Raw genomic sequence first — 23,522 nt, forward strand, 5'->3', positions numbered from 1 at the left:
ATAATTTGAAAATGTAACAAAAAATCCATTTACGAAACTCTTATTTTGCATTTTTTTACGTTTTTAATTTTTAGGTCATTTTTAGCCTTTTTAGGTCATGTTTTCCTTTTTTAGTTCATTTTTTGGTATTTTTGATTAAATTCCATTAATTAACATCTTTGAAAACCTTTTAAAAAATGTATAAAAATGTTTCTGACAAATAGCATTATTAAAGAATCAATAAATTTCAAAATTCAAATTCAAATTATTCAAATTATATTAAATAAATACATTTTTATGTATATAATAATATACTAATATCAATATAAATATAAAAATTAAAAACAATTTTAAGTGCATTTTGACCAGTTTGTACTATAATTGTTCACATTTCAATGCATTTTTTGCATTTTACATTAGATTTTTTTTTAAATTTTAAATGCATTATTTAAGGTTTATTAGTACATTAAATTCACATCCCTACTGATAAACATTAACAGTAGGAAGTGACTTTTTAGCACATTATAATAAATATATCAACTCAAGCTAATTTGTTTTTAATTTTAAAATGTTTAGTCTATAGGTATCAAGGACTTTTATAAAAAATTGTCTTTGATTGTATTTATTATAACTAATTATTAATAAATATCAAAAATAATTATGCAACAAAGTTATATTTGGCATGTGCATTGTGCACTAGGTCTATGTTTATTATTTTAAAATATTTTGATGTGTGGAAAAAGGAGTGCAGTAGCATTGTAGCAAAATACCCTAATTTTAGTCCCTGCGTGTTGCTGTGATAGACAATCTCACAATCATACACATGTTTTTTTTTTATAGATCTTTGTAGAAATACCTTTAGTTTCTCTCTTTGGAAAAAATGTAAGATCATTAATAAATAATAAGTCTTATAGAAGATTTATAATATTTATGCTATACTATCTAATTAGAAAATGTTAAAACTGACTATTAAAGTTGTCAATTAAACAGTTTAAATTTTATTTAATAATTATTAACATATTTTAAGTCTTCTGTTATTAGTTGAACTAAAATTAAACAATTGTTTTATGAATTATTATTAAAAGAGGTATAATATTATTATATTTTATGTTATGAAAATTAAAAACCAGTATTTATTTTATTATAATGTATTGAATTATTTTATTTATATCTATGAATGAAGTTAAATACTTTACAGTTGAAATAAATTTTTTCTTTAATTTATTTAACTCTTCAAAAGCAATACCTACAAAGGGATATAACATATTATCTAAAACGAAAGATTTTATAGACAAAAAATATAATTAAACGTAGGACGAAAACGCTGCTTACAAGGTACAAAATTAGCTAAAATCAACAAAATTAACAATACATTAAAATCTGCGTAGTGTACCGGTGTTGAAGTATAAGAACGAACCATTCGATCAACGCACGTATATTTACACAAAACACATACAGACGGAATAGTTTGAAACAAAAATAAACAATACAAATACATTATAATATTTATAATAATATATTATACAATACAAATACAATATCATCATTTGGACAATATAAATCGATATTTTTATTAGTTTTTAATGCTTTTATTAATCGACATATAATAATAATAATAATAATATATTACGCAAATAAAATAAAATGTACAAATGGTATATCTATAGATAATACAAAGATTTGCAACTTCCTTATAAGCATAGCTTGTGATGGGGAATTTTATATAAATTCAATTATTGATAATTTATAACATGATTCTAAAAAAAGATTACAAAAATTACATCATATGTTATCAATCGATAATCACATATCAATTTGTGCAAGGTCGACATTTTTTTAGTACAATTTTAAATCCGTTACATTCTTAAAATTACATATATTTATATTAAGCATTCTACATAATCTGATTGCATGCCAAAATGTTTACAGTAAAGAGGTACATTCAGATTAATATTAGTTTTATAACGCGTATTATAAATATAATCAACATAAATAGTATTATTTTTAAGTTTATGAAAACAAAGTAATGCGTTTTTATAATTTAAAATTTTATATTAAGTAGATTTAAAACATTGCGTACAAATTCATTACTAGTAAGTCTTGGAAAATTGAATATAAATTTGATTACATTATTTAAAGTAATATTTAAAGAATGAATATGAGACTCATATGCTTGTCCCCAAAATACAATACCATAGCATAAAATAGATTGAACTAAAGCTAAATAAATTATACGTTTCGTATCAATATTAAATATATGCTTTATATCATAAAAAGACATGAAAAAATTTTTGAATAGTATTTGTTAGAGTATTAATATGATAATTCCATTTAAGTTTAAATTCCAAGGTGAGCCCTAAGTACTTAATATAATTATAATAATTCTCTAGAATAACACAATTATCACAATTGCCATATTGACATTTAAATAAATGTACGTATATATTTAGTTCCGGACTTATTACCTCTGAGTTAATATTAAAATGAATATAATTGGATTTATTTAAATTTAATTCTAATAAGTTATTATCAAACCAATCTTAAATATCTTTAATAACATTGATTGTTTTTATACATAATGACTCTATAAAACTGCGATAAACTAAGATAACTATATCATCTGCATAGCAAATTATTTCAGCATCAACATTAATGTTTAACAAACCATTTATATATATTATGAACAAAAGAGAGCCAAGAACCGTGCCTTGTGGAACACCATGTATTATATCAAGTAATGTACTTACTGAATTATTTAATTTAACTATTTGCGTTCTTTTAGATAGGTAGGATTTTAATAAATTATACATTTTACCTCTTAAACCGCAGTAATAAAGTTTTTTTAAGAGTAAATTATGGTTAACACAATCAAGCGCTTTTTTAATATCTAGAAATAATCCTAGAACCTTAGAGCCACTGTCTAATTTGTCATGTATAAATTGATTTAAAATAAATAATGCGTCGTTAGATGATTTCAAATTAAAAGCAAAATCCAAATTGATTTTTTAAGAAACAGTTACTTTTGTTTAAAAACTGTAGTATTCTTTATTTTATACATTTATACATTATACATTTGTTGATAATAGGGACAACTTTTCTTTTGGTATAAAATCCAAAAAATATTTTTCAACTGCTGTCCAGTTTTCAATAAGTTTTTTGGAAGAATTATAGATTGTTAACCATCTTAAGGGTACGTGCTTTATGAAATGAAATATTGATAGATCTAATTCTTCTAAAATATGTGTAAATTCCTCCCATCTTGTTGGCCATCCATTAAAATAATAGTAAACAGCAACAATTAACTTAGATGTATCATCGCCAAATTTACCTACACCTTTGAAAAAAACATTACGAATTATATGAATATTGCAACTGCCTATATCAATTAATTTAACATTTCTATAGGTCACTACTTCTTCATAAGCGTGCCACTTTTTTATTAACATTCGGGTCCTAACATCAATATTTTACTCAATAGTAAATTAGTTTTATCTAAAGCATGAATTATTTTTTCAAATAATATTTCAGCAATTGCTTTTTCAATAAAATAGATGAATAAATGTTGAGATAAAACCATATTTTTTTGATCTAGAGTAGTACCGAATTAAAATTCGTAACTCTTTGTGTCCGCTTGAATTAGTGGTTTCATCCTATATAATACTGAAATATTCATTTTTGATATATTTATATAATTTTTACTTAAAGTAAGGCCCAATGGTATCAGTTATTAAGTACTTCATTTTTGAAAGACTCATAGAAAATCCTTTAGGCAAAGCATTAGGAAACATACATTGAAATAAGTCAATGATATTATCACTAGCAGAAAATTAAAAATTATTGACAATACATTTAAACGTCCATATAACTTCAGAAATAATACTTTTGTCGTAAACACTATACAAATGTATACTTGAATTATTTGTTTCTTTAATCTCACTGAACTGAACAGAAGTTGCTGCTAGACGTAACTATTTAGTATTCAATTTAATTTTAACAGCATTACTATGCTTATCAGAACCTGCATGTTGCGTTAAAGCTTGGAAATCTTTATTAGAAACACTGATTAATGTTTCATTATAGAATCTGAATGTTTTCTTGTCCATTCGAAAACTGTGTTGTTATGCCCGTCACTTTTCAAAAACCAATCATCGCGCACAGAACCTTTGCCATCGCAAAATATATAGTTAATACTACTAGTAAAAACTTAGAACTATAAAATAAATTCCTACTTTAACAATATACATTAAATAACAAATTACCAAATAAATTATATTTGATATTCGAATATTATAACAAAATAATATTAACAAATAACAATTGAATAAAAAAAAAATGATTTGATCTATACTCAGTAAACAATAACCATTCTCAATTTTCTTTGTAATGTTTAGTCGCGCCAAAATATTATAAAGCGATAAATACAATTATTGTACCCATAGACCAGGTATATATCTAGGTTATTTCATATGATGTTGGTAACATTTTGATACTGTTCAATAACAGCAGAAAAAATTAATGTCTTTTCCAGGTTTCAGGTGTAAAGAGTATCACCCGCCCATCGTAAATAAATAGATTGAGAACATAAAAGTAGTTACCAACACGAATGCCACTGACTGTTTAGGTTCAATCAACTGATAAGCCAAGTCAATAGCTGATAAAATAAAAAATATCAAAAAAGTGAGAAAAGATACCATAATCATGAAAAAGTAAATAAGTGATAAATAAGAAAAAAGTTACTAAAAGTGAGAAAAGTGAGTCGCTATCAGCACTGCCATTGTACTCTAATTTAAAGGTAAAATTGTTAAAATGATTTTTGAGTAAATGCATTTAAAACTGTTCCACATTGGGCCCTTAAAGTCTACTTGCAAACATACAATTGAAATATTGGCCTCTACGTGGACGAAGTATGCATAGCTCGTGTTGCCGCCTATCATCGATGCACTATCTGTTTCCATGCTAAGCAAAACGTGCTGCATCCACAAATGGCACCCATGCCTCGAAGCAAGATATCATTGAAAAGAGCCTTTTCACGTGTTGGTGTTGACTTTTGCGGACCCATCATTATCAAAGGTGGTATAAGGAGAGTCAATGCTATAAAATATTATATTACAGTTTTTGTATGCTTTAATACTCGCGCAATGCACCTAGCACTTGTTTCAGGTTTGACATCGGAGGCTTTCATAGCAGCACTAACTCGCTTCATTGCTCGACGTGGTCCATATCTATATATGCACAGTAACAATGGAATAAACTTTGTTGAAGCTAATCGGGAACTCGCATCATATTTTAAGACTGATGGTATTTGGCTGCCGATGCTAGTTTTCCAGTACTTATGTAGTACTGACTAACATTTCGGCTAGTACTGTGCTCGTAAGGGCCAGACAAGTGTTGAGTAACCAGTACAGGCGCAGTACTACGCCCTTTGTGGGTGTTGGCGTAAGTCATACATTTCCAGCCACCCCGTTTATGTAAGTACGCCATTAATCCTTAAACGTTTCCACAATCAACTATTTAAAAAATATTATTGATACGTATTGTATAATAGATCACCTAAAAATCAAAATGAATTAAGAAAATCATGTATAAAATTAGACATTTTATTTTTAAAGATACGATGAGTGCTTGATGTCTGGTGATGGGCAGCCTGCAGTAACTTCAAAACAGTAGAAATTGTATAGAAAACATTTTCGGCGTTATACAGCCACTTACATAACTTTTTATTAATTAATAATATAATTGTTCCAGCTTTATGTATTTTTGAATTTCGCGCCACTTTGTGTATTTTGTTTTATGTTATCATTTCATGTGACGTAGTGCCGCCCCTGCAGTTGCGGTTTCGGTCGGCGATAGCGGCAATGCGTTATCGTGTGCGACCAGCCAGCTGTGCGGTGTGGCACTATCAGTCGCTAAATAATGAGCGTTAGGTTATCGTTTTCATTTAAAGTTGTCGATTATATGTCCGTGTTTTCTTCAAAGTTCCAATGTTCAGTGTCCAGTTCAGTCAAGTCATTCTCGCAGTGTCGCCTAAGTTCATGTCTATTGCACTTTGGTGTGCGTTGACACTGTGGAGATTGAACTTGGCTGAAAGGTTATAAAAGCCGGCGCGCACGGGCGCCTCGTCCTCCATTTTTACAACCATTGCATTATATTATATTACGTCCCCGGTGTAACCGCGTTGGGATAAAATCCGCCACCTAACTCAGTCACTTGTGAGTATTTGGTCGACCTTGTGATTTATTCGTTTGTGGTAAGGCCGACGGGCTATTATTTATTTTATACACCTGTTGTATTATTGGCATTATTTGCATCTTGGCCAACATAGGCGTTTTTCATTGATTTCATTATTGTTTTGTATTGTGTTTAGCCGAAACAGGCTCTAATTATTTATTATTGTTTTATAGTGCATTTGGCCGACATAGGCATTATGTTTTCGTATATTGAATTTTATTATTTTCATTTAGCCTACATAGGCGTAAAATTACCTTATTATAAATATAAAGGTAATAATTAGGTAGTATTCAGGAGGTTTTGGTGGGGTTGTGTGGGCGCAAAGCCCCCACGTTTACATATCAAGCACATTTAAGCGTATACCTCTGACTAAAAACATTACAACTACATCATTGGTACAGTGTATTTTAATAAGTAAACAACGATAGGTAATAAAAAAAACTAGTCATTAGCAAGGAAAAACTAAATTTATTTACAAGCATAATCATTTCTCATCCGTCAAAATTGGATTAATGTTTGAAAAATAAATGTATCTCAAAGACGACAGTTTTTAAGGAGAAAAAACACAACATTAATAAACGCGACGACGGGAGCGTAGGTATCAATATGAGCATCACGTGATAATAATATGTTCATCGTCGTGTTAATTGGTGTGGTACTTTACAGAAGTATATAGAGGACAATCCAAAGTTCGGTGAAAGTATTTCTTGAACTCTTCGTCATTAACATCTTTGATGCTGACATTGTTACTTTGGCATACATGTAATGCGTTCGGTGGTGTATCACTGCCTCCTTGGGTCTTATCGATATATTTCAACACCCATTGGTTTTCTTCTTCGTAACGTTTTTCTAAACACCTGAAACGGAACAAATTCATATAGTTGGGTGCGCATGTCAAAGAAATACGATCAACAATGGCATTATTAAATACCTTAAATATACCTATGATATAAATACATATATATATATATATATATCATATATCAATGTAAGTGGTAGGCAGATCAGAATTAAGGGGACTAACAAGGTACGAATCTTATAAAACATACATTTTTAAAAGTATTCAAGTACAAATACTGATGATACATAATCTAAAAAGTATTTAAAATAAGTAAACGAATACTCGGTAAAAATAAGAATTCGAATATATTTGTAAATACAAACTTTAAAAAAATATAAATTGATAATTTCAAAACATTCAAAATATTTAAATAATATTTTTCCTCTTTTTATACATCAACAAAACAGTATGTTTAAAGCATTTTTGTGTCTTTCAATAATTTTATAGATCGTTTTACAAATAAAATAAAAACTTTTGGCAAATGTATTATGTATTATTTTATTTGTTATATTTTATTATGTACTTTAATATTATACATAGATTTTATTATACTCGTATTTCTCAAATCAAAACATCCATTCCTTATTTTTATTTTTTAAGAAAAAGTATTTAAAAAATAATATTTGATTTTAAATGAGGATACCTGATAAAGTTACGCATTTGAGTAGGTATTTTGAGTATCTTTTGTTATTATTATGTATTTTTTATACATTTTAATAATATAAAACAGTGAAAATATTACACAGTAATATTAGTACATTTACTATTAAATTTCTAATAATTTTAAATAGCTTTTATTATAATTCATTTATTTAATTAATAAAATTAAGTGTATCTATTTAATGTTGTTACTTACCTAATTCCTATTTATTTATGCAAATTTAAATTTTTAAATTGTATTTAAAAAGTTATAAATAAGAAGGTAAGTTTTTTTTGTCATTATATATACTTGAGTAATAATAAAGTTCTTACTTTATAAAAAAATATTATTATTACAATTTAGTACTTTACATAATGTAAACTGTAAAGTTTAATGTAAATTACGAGTACATTAAATTGAATGAGATTAATTTTATTGATAATTTAATTTTATACCTTTGTATAATTTATCAATAATAACATTTTTTTTATTTTAAAATAATTCAAATAATTATATTATATTATTAATATACTATTTCAATTTGTCAAATTTATACTGAAATTGTATAACATGTTTTACTTTTGTGAACAATTGATAAGTACTCCGATCGATACGAGTAAACATTTTTATGAATTATTTCAAATATATTTCATTTTTAAAATTAAACCACTGCAAGAACTGCCTACTTGTGTTAATTATGTGTACCATTTATTTAATTTAACTAAATAATTTATAGTCACAGAGGCGTATTTAAGGAGAGGCGAAAGGGGGATTTCGACCCGGCACTAAATTGTAAGTATTTTAAAAGAGCGCCGCTGCTAGAAGTTACATTGTTAGGATTTTAAGTTTTTTTTATGGGGGAAAAAAAGGCGCCAATGTATTTTTGCCTCTAGGGCGCCAAAATCGTAAATACGCTTCTGTATAGTCATGAATTAGTTTTGAATATTTTGATTTCATGTTGAAATATCAATATTTGCAAGTACGTTGATGAAAAATGAAAACCATGGTTGATAAACACACATTACCTATGGTTTACTAATCTACTACTTACGGAAAGACAATGTTTAGCCGAATACATAATGCCTTAAAAGTTAAAATAACGCGATTCCAACGATTTCTGTTTCCTATGAATGATTGTTTTAAACTTTCATTATTTATTTATAAAAGGTATGAATTGATTAAAATTACAAATTTCAATGACAAATAAACGTTAATAAGAAATATTAATAAAAACAATAATGGAAATATAGTCTCGTCAACTTGCAAGTGAACATTTTTATAAGTTGGTTTATTGTATGAAATAAATAAAATTTGTATAATAATAATAATAGCCAATAAAGATCCAATTAATAAGTGATAAAGCTAGGGCTCAGAAGCTGTTGAATTTACATGTTTTTTTTTTACTATAGATTTATTGCTTAGTGAGCAAGAGTTTCAATAAGGTATTTGGTTGATCAAAAGTCAAATGAGGTGGAAAAACTGGATCAGTAACAGCCAGTTATTATTAGGGGCGTGAAACTTTTCGGTCAAATTGAACCTTTCCTTTTACGGTTATTCTAGAATGCCTGTTTTCAGCTACTAGTACACAATTTTGGTTACCAATTAAAAATATTCATATTATTAATCACGGTTAACTAGTGTTTAAAAATTATAAATTTCGTTTCTAAATACCAAACTTGATGGAACAACACACTATAAAACGTGCATGATAGTAAATAGTAATATCAATCATAATCCTAATCTATATAAAACAAATTTGAAACAGTTTATTTTGAGATATCAATACATAAAGCTATGATATAAATATAACCAGACTCAAAAAGTATTGGCTGTAGATTTCATCTAATCCAATCTTGCAGGTTTAATTAAATTCAAAGCTTAGGATTGATTAGTGAATATAAAACAATTTTTTAAACATGGGAACTGGATAAAATATACTTTTAAACTGTTATTTCTGAGCCCAGAAGACGTAGAAGATTGTTTTGTTGAAGATGTAATATTAATATGTACTAATGATAATAAATTAAAATCATACAGTGACTTTTTTATGTAATTGATAATATAATGTGACTTTCTATTTTTATTTAACTTAATTTATAAATTAATAATATTATTAAATTATTAATGTTATAAATATTTTAAACTTGTAATCAAAATAATATACTATCCGTAAACGGACTTAGCAGAATGGCCGAAAACAATTCTGCCCATCATTAGAAACGCACGAGGGAGGGAATGGCAATAAAAGTAATTACCTCATTTGGCCGTTTATACCATAGTTCAAAAATGTATTTGAAGCCACGTAATAATTATGAATATCAATTTTACTTAACATAACATTATGTATTGTTTTATATTTATTAGATATTAAATACATAATATTATTATCAAATATACTCGTAAAATTGCACCTAATTAAAACCTATTTTAAATGATAACATTTCAATTTAAATTATTGAAAAGGATTCTATCACTTTTGTACTTTTCACCAAAATATACATATCTCTTATGCCAAATGTGCCGACTATCCTAGTCGTCGATTACCTAGAACTTCTGAAATACATTTTAATTCGCCACAAAGTTGATTAATTTCAATACGACTTTCAACTTTTTTAAACAAAACTCAACTTAAATCTTTTGAAATTTCATTTTTGGATTTGAATATTAACTATTAAGAATTTTAAAACGTTAATAATATTTAACCAAACAAATTAATTTTAAAATGTAAAAAAGTCGTTTTCGTTCAAACTTCATGTCGAATTAAAATATTTGTTCATAAATTGTTTTAAAACCTCCAGGGCCGCATTTAGCGAGGTACAACGGGTGGCAAATTTTTTGGGGCGGCTATAGTTTTTAGGAGCAATAGTAGAGGTACAAAATGTTGAATAAATTCTAATAAACATGATGGAAAGTAAAACAAATAATTTAATCATTTAAACCTTTTTAACACTTAACACATTCGAGACGAAACACAATAAAAGAAAAATAGTTTAATCACGGGCTGAGCGCGTTACAGTATTTTAATTAGAAAATTAAAATGTATAGGTAAATGGTTGGCTCCATGTGGACTGTAGAGCACTGTTTTTAATTTATTTTTAAGTGATGGCAACAATTACGTTTTCCCTAGAAATAATTTCTATTGACTTCTAATTTTGTTTAAAATATCTTGGATATTTCTCGTGAATTATATCTAATTAAATCTTTATAAGTATAAATCTACTAAGTATATTTTTAAATACACATATAACATAAAATTAGTTTATACATACACATAATAATATATGATGTATATTTAGTAGGTACTAAAGTTATTTTATTATTATTATGAGATGTTAAAATAAATAATATTTTGTTTCAATAAATTATTCCTGTTTTATAAAATTTGAAAGTAATTATATTAAAGTGTATATTTTCATTATGGGGGGGGGGACAAATACCCAAACATATCTCACTAAAATATGCCCTAGAGGGAGGGGCGGTGTGCGATTTAATTTGTACCGGGCGCCAAAATCTTAAATGCAGCCCTGGTGCCCTCCGTGTATGCCATTGCAGCAGTAAATCAATTAAAAAAATGTGGTCTGCACGCTGAAGAATTGACATAACACTCACCTCGGACAGAGCGAAGGCACTTGATTAGCGTCCCGCACCGGTGGTTCGTTTTTGGGAGTCACGGTGGTCGGATCGAGGGCGGCGATGATTTTCGCATGTCTGTTCACGGTGCCGTCCAGATCGCGGGACAGGAACTCGTCTTCCTGCTCGGACGTGGTGGACATCGAATCACCGGCGGCCACCTCCTGCTGCTGTCTCGGCCCGTCGTCCTCGTCGATGTAATTGTTTTGTATCCAGAACACCCGTTGAAGTACGTCGTCCAGTCGCCTGTCCATCGGTTCGAAGTACTCTATCAACTCGGGCAGTATGGCGGTCGGCGATAGCGAGCCGTCGCGCAGCCGTTTGCGGCGGCGGTTGCGGCGTCGTCGGCGACGGTGGTGACGACGGCGCTGACGACCGCCACCGTCGCTTTCGTCGGCTTCATCATCATCGTCTTCGTCTTCATCTTCTTCTTTTTCTTCTTCTTCGCAGTCGTCTCCGTCACCGCCACCGTCGACGTTGTCGTCACGCACCAGTAGACGGTACGATGGCCTCTGGTTGTCCGAGCCCATCATCAGTTCGCACGCGTCGTCCACCGTCTGGCACGTCTGCCGCCATTCGTCCGCCATCAGCCGCAACGTCCTGCGCGCCTCCCGCAACGGCGCCCGCCCGGCTTTGAACGTCCTTACGGCGTTCGCAAACTTCTCCGCTTTTGACGCCTGCGCGTCACACAGCTCGCGCTTTCTTTCTGTCACGATTATGCGTGTCTCTTCGATCGCGTTTTCCGCTTTTGCCAACTGCACGACCGAATAACAAGTTATGATCGTTAATTATTGTTGTTGTTATTGTTATTGTTTTTGTTGTTATTATTATTATTATATTACTATCATCGCTATAGTGCTCAGACGTTTAGGTCGCAATCAGAATCATGCCAAAATTATATGATTTAATTCAACATTTGACATTTTCTATGTTTACATATAGTGATTATTTCTAGATTTAGTAACATATTTCTAATTTACTAATTAAAGGCGTATACTCGACCACAACACATATCCATTTCCAATCTCTTCAATGTATACTGTCAATAATTAGCATATGCTTAAGAACAGGGGTCTTAAACCCGCGGCCCGTCTTGTCTTTATTTGCGGCCCGCGATCACATTTTTAAGTATAAATAAATTTAATCATAAATGTTATAATAATAAAAACTAAATTTTTGTATAAAATACAATGTTTTTAATATGGAGCGGCCCGTGAAACTTTTAGAAAACATTATGTGGCCCGCAGCATAAAAAGGTTAAAGACCCTTGCTTTAAAATATTAAATCAATTATCGCTTTTAAGTTTCATTTTTTATCAGTTTACTTTGTTATCCATTTAAAAAAAAAATATTGACACATCATATTTAGTATGCATTTACAATGTTTAGTCTTGTAAAGTACTCTTTTACCGATATTTGAATTCTTTTTAAATGTATTTTTATCAAAATTTAAAAAAATGCCACATCCTATTTTATAAGGGTTCTGTATTGAAATTTTTTAAGAAAAATTAAAATCTAATCATTTTATCGATAGATATTAGTTGAAAATATATGTGAATGAAATATGCAAACATGTATTTATCTCTAAATAAACCAGACATGTTATAGTATTTGTGAAATTTTTAAAATCTTTGGTAAGTAGTACCTAACATAATAGATAACCAAGACATACTGATATACAATAAACATAGGTATATATATTTATTATATAATAAGTATAAAATTAAAAAAAAAGGTACTTGCATTTGTATTCAAATACTCTATAGTATTTAAAAAATATTTTTAATTATTTTTTTATTAGAATAATAGTATTAATACATTAATAATTTTTCAAAAGTATTTTTACAATACTGACAGTGTTGTTAATGACGGAGTTTCCAGACGGTCTTTTTTTAAGGAGTGGGGATTACATACAATACATCTGGGTAATGTCAATGAGTGTTAGTGTAAATGAACATTAGTGTGTGTGTGTGTGTGTGTGTGTGTGTGTGCGGTAATACAGATGGCCATTGCGTAAGCTCGTTCTTACACTTACAGACTCACAGGCACTAGGCGCATGTCAGCATATTAAATAGAAAAAAGTATTCTGTTACTATTCGAGTAGAATCATACCTCAGCTGTGACAAAATTGTGAGACTTTGACTGGTGCGATTTTAATTTTGTAAAAATTCTAACATTTATTAACACCTCATCTTAAGAACGGACAAAGACTTTTTCAAAAATACATATTTCTTTAATACATATATATATTTATATAAATATATGATTGAACAAACATTTTGTAAAAATGGAAATTTGCATAATATTATAACATTTTCAAAAGTTTGAACTTTGAAAAAATGCTCCAGTGGTTCTCTAAAGGAGATGTTAAGAAATATTATTTTTATAGCATTTAAGCCGAACCATCCTATCACACAAACTTTTTACACTGCGGATAATCTAAAAACGATTTTACTTTAACCAACTAGAACCACCTTAAATTATCTTGTTCATTTGTATTTTCTTAATAACTATTTTTTATCAATTTTGATATCGAGCAATATATTTACTACTTATATGTATTATAGAAATATTGCAGAATAATCTACCCACTATACAATATTATGTCACATAAACGTTACAGAGAAGTCTCAAATCAACTTGTAACATTACATTGATTGTTACTTTAACGTTGCTTACATAATGTATCTTATTAGTTATCTATTATAACCATTGTATTATACTATTAGTCTCAGGCGCGGATACAAGGGGGGCATGGGAGCAAATCCAAATCCCAAATCACGAAAAAAAAATCAATTTACTTAATTAATATGTCGAACGATGAAAAAAATTTAATTTTTTATAGTGTAGGATCTTATATTTAGTTTTTATTAACATTAAATAATAATAAATACATTGTTTAGCGGATAGTTTTATTTATAATTCTGTAATTACCAATTGTGCCGACTGACGATGCTACGGATGCCGAACGAAGTATCAGAATTTTTTTTTTCATAACCCTAAGTATGTGCTTAAGAAGATGGTGTGATTTAAAATTAAATATATCTTGTTGTTGAATACATATTATAAATTATAATTTAGTAAAATTATTGAGTTCTCGAATCACGTTGTATTGCCGCGCAAACCAATTTTTTTCATTATTATTTAAAGTCTGTATCTCTTTGAATAATTAGTGATTAAGTGTGAGACCCACATCATTTTATAAATAATAGATGTATTTTAGTCAAATTTTTTCACACACAAACCAATATTGTAACAATAATTTATTAATGCAGAGATAATTGTATAGATAACATTTACAATGAAAATGTCTTCAAACAAACATTGAATATTTCGAATCAATAAATACAAATTTAACAAAATATGTCGAATATTTTTCATAAACAAAAAGAAAATTATATTTTGCTTTATAATTATTGTTGGTTTATTAATATTCAATAGTTTTTTAATAGTTTTTATTAATTGTTCTTAAATAAAGAGTGTTATTTTTAATGCACCTACTTAGGTTTTTTTATTAATTTTTAGTTGTAAGTTAATTCCTTTAAAATTTAAAGAAATATTTATAGTAATAAAATTAAAATAATACATATATGATATACATATATATATATATATATATTGTACATATAATCGATAGTAATAATTATAATATTATAATATAATTATTGTACAATATATAATTCATGGGTGGCCAAATTGCATGCGGCTCGCGATCTTATTTACAAAAATCAAAATTTTAATTTTTTTTGCATACATTTATAAAAAAAAAATGTTTTATTATTATTATTATTTTATAATTTCATATTTCGTAATTCGATATGTTTATCGGATGTTAGCTATCTTTATTAATTTTGTGGTATAAAAGTACAGATTAGATAATTTGGCTCTTGATATAATTGCATTAATACATGTGGCTCGCGTACATAGTCATGTTGCTCCCCCCCTTATAATTACTCTGGATCCGCGCCTGATTAGTCTCCTTATATTATAATTATCATTACCTACGTTGTATGTTTTAGCTTGTTATATCGTATAAGTCTAAAGTTGTAAAACAGTTAAAATGTAAATTGTATTGACATGAATGTTTCTATTAAGTTATTTTAATATTATAAATTATAAACTCATGGGCCCCCCACACGAACCATTCTAATGGGGCCCATTATTATTTTGAAGAAATGAACAATAAATAATAAATATAAATACAAGCCCGTGTCCAAGTTATCGACCACAATCTCATGCTAAAATCTTTAATTTTAATTTTAATTGTAATTACCCTAAGTGTTTTTATTACTCAGTATAAAACACTAATTTTGTAAAACCTTGTATATTTCACATGTTGTAAATATTTTCATTTTTCTATTCATAAATAATTTTTTCCGTGAAGAAAATTGTGCAAATTATACGAATTATTTGATCGATAATGAACTAAATTGAATTATAATAGAAATTGAAAATTAATAATTTTTATATTTAAAATCTATACATTTAAATTAAAGCTATTTAACCGAAAACAATTTTTTTTTAAGCTCGGTTGAAAATCACCGAAATAAAGAAACGATCTACGTAAAACAGGCGAGCGCAGAGTGATCTGTATAAAATAATTTACAGGTATATTATATTGTATGAATAAATGTTATCCATGTATTTTCAATTCAATTTCATCGATTAAACTTGATATTGTGTACGGAACTTTCAATCACTATGACATGGGCGTATAAAGCGTAAGAAAGGTTGTACCCAATATGCGCACCGTATATTATGGTAACGGCTGAATCTATTTCATACATAGCTGGAAATTAGAAGATAATACTGTTAGGCGTTATTAATGTAATAAATATCCAGCTATACGTCCCAAATTAATATTATACAAGGTTGCTATAAAATATTCGGGAAATCTAAACGATACAATTATATCACCAACATCAAAAATTATAATATTATGTTATTGGACACGGTGATGCAATATATTTAATGACAGCAAAAATTATCATCAGTTTTAAGTACTTATTGCTCTGTACTCTGTCTTACAAAAATAAATACTTCGACTTAATTTATTAAAAATACACTGAGAACACCATACAATGTAGTCAATATACATAATATGTAAATATTTGTATTCATTTTATGTAATATATTATGATTACTCTGAACTCGCCTTTCAAAATATGATAAGCCTTACGATACTTTAGATCGTTTCTTCAAAGTATTGCGATCTATTTAATCAACGGTTTTGACCCTATTTTTCCGATGTATTCGGAATTCTGAAAAATAAACAACACATTTTGTTAAACTAAAATTAGAATAAATGGTTTTAAAAGCGATATAAATAAAATATATTACGATATATAATTAGTATTTTAATAATATAGACAACTGGCGGACCATCTTCGTTCAATATAGACTTTTGTAAACAATGACATACCACTGAATTCAAATTTAATACACACATAGCAGTGACTCACTGGACATTTATGTATAGCACAACGATACACACTGGATTACCTTTTTTTAACTTTTAAATTGCTTTTTGTTATTAAAAATTATGCTTTACATAACGTTTTATGTGTTATAACTTATATGTATATTGTATACACATTAGAGTACCAAAAACTACGTACAAACCTTATAATTGAGATTTTGAATTTAATATTTTAATAATAACATATTATTTTTATAACTGTATTTGATTTAATGTTAAAAAAAAACTTTACAAAAATGATATAAAATTAATTCCAACGTCAAATAATGAATTTTTCTAAGTTTTATCAAATTAATAAATTTTTATTGAATTCCTTTTTTCAGTGTACACATTCAAACTATAATTTAATAGTATCTATACCAATATTTTTTTAAATATATTAAAAATACTACTTATCTAATAAAATAATATAAATTGTCTGTTTTTATCCAATTATACTACCTACTTACGGCATTACATTTATAAATTATATTACGTTTATTATATAAATAAATTAAAATATTCTACTTACATACGATTCTATTTCCAACAAAAACCTAAACATGGAATTATTATCAAGGTCCATTTTAACTATTTGTTGCATGATTGTTTCCAAGTTTGTTTCTTCAGCAATGTAAATTAAATGTTTAATAAATGTTTCTGCTTCGACATTTAACGCTAACATTTCTTTATTCTCTTTGATTGGTTTTTCAATTTCTTTATTATATCTTAATTTTACTAAAAACCAGTTTTAAAATAAAAGATAACAATACTTTATTATATTAATACATTATATTTATGAATATTTTATTGATTTTTAGAAATTATATACAGTAATTTAGCGTCAATAAGACGCACTAAATGTATTCGTAAAAAGCTATTTTAAACTAGCTTGAATTTGTAATTTGAGACTCGAGTTATATTTATCAATTATTATATCATAATATAATATATAAACATAGGTAAGTAAATCATATATAATCTCACAATAATATTCACAATTTAAATTGAATTATTCAACCAAATCTCATAATACGCATTATCAATGCCTTCTTTATATTAACTAAAAAGGCGTTTTTAAATAATCTATATTTTCTATATATTATCTTTCTAATACAGTAATGGGTACATACGCTTTTCCGAAAGAAAATTAGTCATTCTTAAATCTTCGTTCGCCTGCCGACTGAGTGACGTTATATGATTTTTATAATCACTATTTTGTGCTTTACTTGTTTTTAAATATGTCTCCAACCTTTCCTTCGCTTCATTTCTGGATCAAATATTAATGAAATTATTATTTATCTTCAATATAAACACTGATAATAGTATAATAACTATTTTAAATATAGGGATTACAGATTTAAATTAATTATTAACTTTGTTAACTAAAATACATCTAATTAGTATATAATATTCTATACCTATATGGCTATATAGCTTTATTATATGAAAAAAGTTATGATAATAATTATTATTATATATATATATATGCCAATTATTGTAATAATATAATATTGGCATCATTTTCAAAACATATTTGAATTTGAAACTCTTTTTCAATGATTTGTAACAAATTACTTTTAATTTTATTTTTTTTTGTAACATTTTAGAGTTTAGCCAGTTTAGGGTATAGGTTTATTTTGAACAAGGAAGGAAATTTATTCGATACTGTACTAAATAATAACCATTTTTCTAAATACCTCGTAAAAATTTATAGTACAAAAAAAATTAAGAATTCAAATATACTCTTTGATGCTAGCTCACTATTCATTTTCTTTTTTAGGCCCGTGTAGCTACGTGGTACTATAGAGAAAAAGCATACTCTCAAAATTGTTTTATTATGGATTTTAGGTAATATTAGAGTATAATCATCTATTAAAACAATAAAAATAATATTCCTGAGGGTTCGACTTATAATTGTGTCTAAATTTTGTCCTCAAAGACTAATATTAATTTAAATGAACAGCAATCTTAAAAAAAATTTAAGTCAAATAAAAATACAAATACAAAACTAATATACCGTCTTTCCCGAATAATATTCTCAATAATTTATTTTGATAGGTGAATTGGTGATTTTATTTTTTGATTACTCAACCTCATAACTATACATTTTAGAATATAAAAAGTCGGTAAAATTATTAAATTTATATTATTAACTTAATTAAATATTACTACCTATACCTATAACCTATTATAATATAGAGTCATAATGTAGGTACCATGAGTGTTTTAAAAAATTAAATCCTTAAGGAGAAAGCTAGAATATTTTGAACACAAATATACACAATATACACACCTTTCTGATTTTCTGTCCGTTAGTACTTACTATAAACAATAGAGAAGAAATTTTATGTCATACACTCTCCCCCCCCCCCCATTAAAACTACTATCAATAGGTATACCTCAATGTGTAAGTCCTCGCTACTTGTTCACTAAGAACAGATGCTATTTCTTTTCCTTTGTTCAACTTATTCATGTGCGAATTGTAAGTGTTTTGTATTTGTTGCCACTGCTTAAGCAACATTTCCACTTGCATTTTCAGTTGGTTTTGTTCATAAAGTAACCTGTTGTATTCGTTGTTTGCAGTATTCTATAAATCAAAGTAGTATTCATTATAAAACGAATCAACCGCATTTACGTGACAAAATAAATAATAAATAATTTAATTATATATTTATACAGTGGTTAATGTCGGAACGTCGTCAATCGCCTTTCTATTTCTGTTTACAAGCTTTTCTAGTTCAGCTTCCAACAGGATTACCTCTTCGTTCACTTGTGCCTCGATTTTTCTCTGTTCGTTCAACTCAATTTTTGTCAGTTTAGTCTCGTGAATCAAATTTATAAATTTTGCCCTGTACTTATTTTCTTCCTTTGCCTTTTCTTCGGATTCCATCGCATACAAATCAGTCGCCAAGTTATTTCGTTCTTCTTCCAAGAACCTAATGGCCCATCTATACGCAACCACACATTTCCAACGTCAATAATCATCAAGGCTGGATTTAAGTATGCGGTGGCCCCGGGCGAAAAATGTTTTTGGGACTCTAAATAAGTGTGCAAAAATGCTTTTATCAAAATGTCGTCTAAAATATTATAGTTATAAATTGTTAGGAACATATAAAGTATTACTAGTAAATAACTGCTTAACACTATCACAGTCTTTTCGTATATTATTTGTCATTTTCAGCATACATTTTTAATGAGTGAAAACTAGTTTAAGTTATGAAAGATTAAAGTTATGTATTTATCATAAAAAAATATGCTGATGACAAACCTGATGTGTAATTACTATTTTTCGATTGATTTTATGACATGAAGTGATTTTATCGTTTCAATAAACAAAAACACCGAAAAGAATAATTAAGGTACGAAAATACCAATATCAGCAATACATATAATATATTCGATAAAATAAATGCTGTAAAGCTTAAAAATTTCTTTTCGTCATTTACCATGAATATAATACCTAACATATAGTTGTTAAAAATATGAATAAGTACATATATTTTAGTAGATTGTTTATAATTTTGTACTTAGATTTTAAATTATATTTAAAATAATTTTAGGGGATAAATAACTAGTTTAATCCGCAATCCCGAGGCCATCACAATTATTTTATAAACGTATAAGATAACTAAAACTTATTCTTAATATAAATGGAGCTATCATGGCCCAGTAAGTTTTTAAATAATTGTGAAAAAAACATTAAATTAATAGTTCTTTGGTAAATGGTAAATATTCTAAACCCATTTCTAAAGTATTTTTAAAACTTGTTTACAATAAATAATAATTTAAAAAAAATTAATGTGCAAATATCCTATAGTAAACTGATATTAAATAATACATATATTAAATTCTTTAATATGACACCAATCGTTCAATGTTTGATGTTACAAAAAGGGATTTTTAGGTCTGCATATGTATTGGATAATACTTGTATTTCACCAATAATATTTCCTAATAACCTATGATTATAAGAATAAGAATATAATAATTAATAGGCAACTAATAAATAATGATTATCATAAATAGCTATGTTATTCAAATTGCATGCATATGATATGTCTTCAGCATTGTTTAAGTTCCTTTTATTTTTGTTTACATATACAATAATTACAGAATAAGAAAATATTGTGGTGGCCCAGGGCTGCTTCCACTCAGCCAACTCTCACTATAAACTCTGCCGTGATAATCATTATTAATAACTAAAATAAGCTAAATTAAAAAATATTCCATGGGTACTTAAGTAATAGGTACCTACTTTAATAATGCTTGTTTAGTAGTATATTTTAACATTTAAGTGCAATGACCGCTCCAAAAAAAAAATAAATTGTGCTATTTAATTTTCATTTTTCTGCCTATTTGTTATTTGATATTATTTATTTAGTAAGTACTTACTATTTTAATTAAATAATTTAATATATATATATATATATTATCTGATTCAGGTATTACTATTGTTATACGAGTAACCTACAAATCTGGGGAGGTTAACCAATTTTTTTTATAACCAAGTTAAGTTATCCTAAAAAAAAATTAACTATGCTAATTTAATTTTAAAAGATTAATTAATTTGAGTAACTAAATTAAGTTATACATTTAATTGTGAAAAATAATTGTAAATTACCTACAACATTATTATGAAGTTCAGAATGATTGGTAACTTAAATTATCTATTAAATTTTTTATCTATGTAGAGTTCAAAGAATACAAATTTCATATTTAATATCCATGCTAATACTAAATTATAATGTTCAATAGAAAGTAAATGGTTTACACATTTATTCTTACTCTTGACGTTTGGCTGGATTAACATTTGTTTTGTTTTTTCTGAGTTTATTTCGTTTGTTCAAATAGCCATATTTAAGTATGTCGGCCTTAAGTATCTCACTAGTGTTATCTTCCTGAGGTATTATGTTATTTATCATTATGTATATTATATACTGTTATTTTACAGATAACTCGCTCAAAATATAAAAACTGAGTAACATTAACTGATTATTTGTTGAAAACAAAATATATAAATTAGTGAAGTAACGATTTCAATCAAATATTGGTGAATAAAAACGTATAACAGTTTTGTATATACGAAAAAATAAGCCTTTATCATTTTGTTTGTTGACATGACTAATTTTAGGAAAATATACATTCATTTTTGTTCCATCGTTACCAACTAATATTTTATATGCGAAATTCGTTAAAAAAAATTAACGACAATTACTTTCCTATTATGTTTTACTTTTTAATTTTTGCTCTATAGGTTTATGTATTTAGAATGATCAATGATCATTGGTTATAATTATAAATATTATGATATTCATAGTTATAATAAATGGTTTATATTAGTATATTATGCTAGTATACGTGTTTTTATTCACTGACAAATGACAATACCAGCAATTTTAAACCTTTTTAAAACAACAATTTCCAAATTCAAGATTCAATAAAAATATTTTTAGGAGCATAGGTTATTTAACGTATGTATAAAGGTTTATAAAATATGATATTTCTGTGTTTAATTTTTTGTATCTTAGCGTTTCGAAATGTTATTTGTTTTGTTATAAAATCTCGGGTTTTTATTCATGCCAATTTATGCTAATTACGTGTTAAATTGACCATAGGAAAACATTTTTATAAAAACATGTTTATGTTTCTCCAACCCCCGTGGTAATTTTTTGATTTTATGTAAAATCTAAAAGCGTATAAATTGCGAAATATTACAAAAAAAAATAATTTCAAATACATATACATATACATATAATTATTTGCTTACAAAATATGTTTGGGTACTAGGGAAATGGATACGTAATTCAGACACACTTAAGAGGGCGTCACACCTGCATGTGTTATCTCTGTCTTACAAGTACGTAACATAGCAAATTTACGCTCAGCAGATCACGTTTAGCTCCGTCAGTTTAAAAATTTGAGTGAATCGATCTATCTAACCTATCATGAAACTCGATGGTTAGAAAATTATCTGTGTTTGTATGTTGGTTTTTATACGATAGTTTAATTTTTTAGCAAGTTATGCGTATATAACATAGCATAAATTAAAAATGCTCATAACTCACTTAAAAACTTAGTCTACGGGATAATATCTAAATTATAATTTAAGAGGATGTCAGCGCACTGTTTGTTTCCTATGTCGCTGGTCTATGTGCAACATCATAGACGTTTTGTTTGTTTGTAAAATGTAAATGCGTTTTACATTTACACAGAATGATTTTTTTTATATTTTTGAGAAATCTTAGGGTAAAATCACCCATTACAAAAATGATAGAGAATAATATTTTTGAGGGTATGAAATATCGTTTTGCTAAATATTATTTCAAAACAATTTAAACATCAATTAAATTTAAATTAATTTTTGTTTTTTTCAAAGTCGAATACAATAAAATATAAGACCGATCTGTCGTTCCTCGAAAAATATTATGCTCTATAATTTTTTTAATAAGTGATTTTACACTAAAAGTACTCAAAAACCATATAAAAAAAAAACGATTTTAGGTGAAAGCGTTTTATCTATATTGTATACGTGGGTCAGAGAAAGAAAACAAATATTGCGCATCATCTTAATATTTTAAATATTGAAATGACACGCATAAATAAATACGGCGTGGAAATAAAGTAATACATTTTATGGTATTTTTTTTTTTTTTGCCTCGTAAAAATCGTCATCATAATGTACTGATGTTAACATTTTTCAATTTTTTAATTTATTATTTATTGATTTGAATTATTTTAATAATG

At 27.3% G+C, this 23,522-nt stretch overlaps 1 protein-coding gene across 1 annotated transcript; it reads right to left on the reverse strand.

The window, feature by feature from the left end:
- Positions 1-6,850: 6,850 nt before the first annotated feature.
- LOC113559731 (general vesicular transport factor p115-like) lies at positions 6,851-21,700 on the reverse strand. The gene is made up of 7 exons (XM_026965472.1): positions 21,564-21,700; positions 19,456-19,726; positions 19,178-19,365; positions 17,909-18,045; positions 17,308-17,513; positions 11,298-12,073; positions 6,851-7,064 (listed from the first exon to the last, which is right to left on the reverse strand). The coding sequence occupies exons 1-7, from the start codon at positions 21,698-21,700 to the stop codon at positions 6,851-6,853; spliced, it is 1,929 nt and encodes a 642-aa protein (XP_026821273.1).
- Positions 21,701-23,522: the final 1,822 nt, after the last annotated feature.

Source organism: Rhopalosiphum maidis, chromosome 3, assembly GCF_003676215.2.
Source record: "Rhopalosiphum maidis isolate BTI-1 chromosome 3, ASM367621v3, whole genome shotgun sequence".
Lineage (NCBI taxonomy): Eukaryota > Metazoa > Arthropoda > Insecta > Hemiptera > Aphididae > Rhopalosiphum > Rhopalosiphum maidis.

Excerpts from the sequence above, each read along its gene's own strand:
- LOC113559731 (XM_026965472.1), bottom strand. The coding sequence starts at position 21,700 with ATGATAAATAACATAATACCTCAGGAAGATAACACTAGTGAGATACTT. Across the intron at positions 19,366-19,455 it reads ACGTTCCGACATTAACCACT|AATACTGCAAACAACGAATA; the intron begins GTATAAATATAT and ends TTTGATTTATAG. Across the intron at positions 7,065-11,297 it reads GTGCCTTCGCTCTGTCCGAG|GTGTTTAGAAAAACGTTACG; the intron begins GTGAGTGTTATG and ends GTTCCGTTTCAG.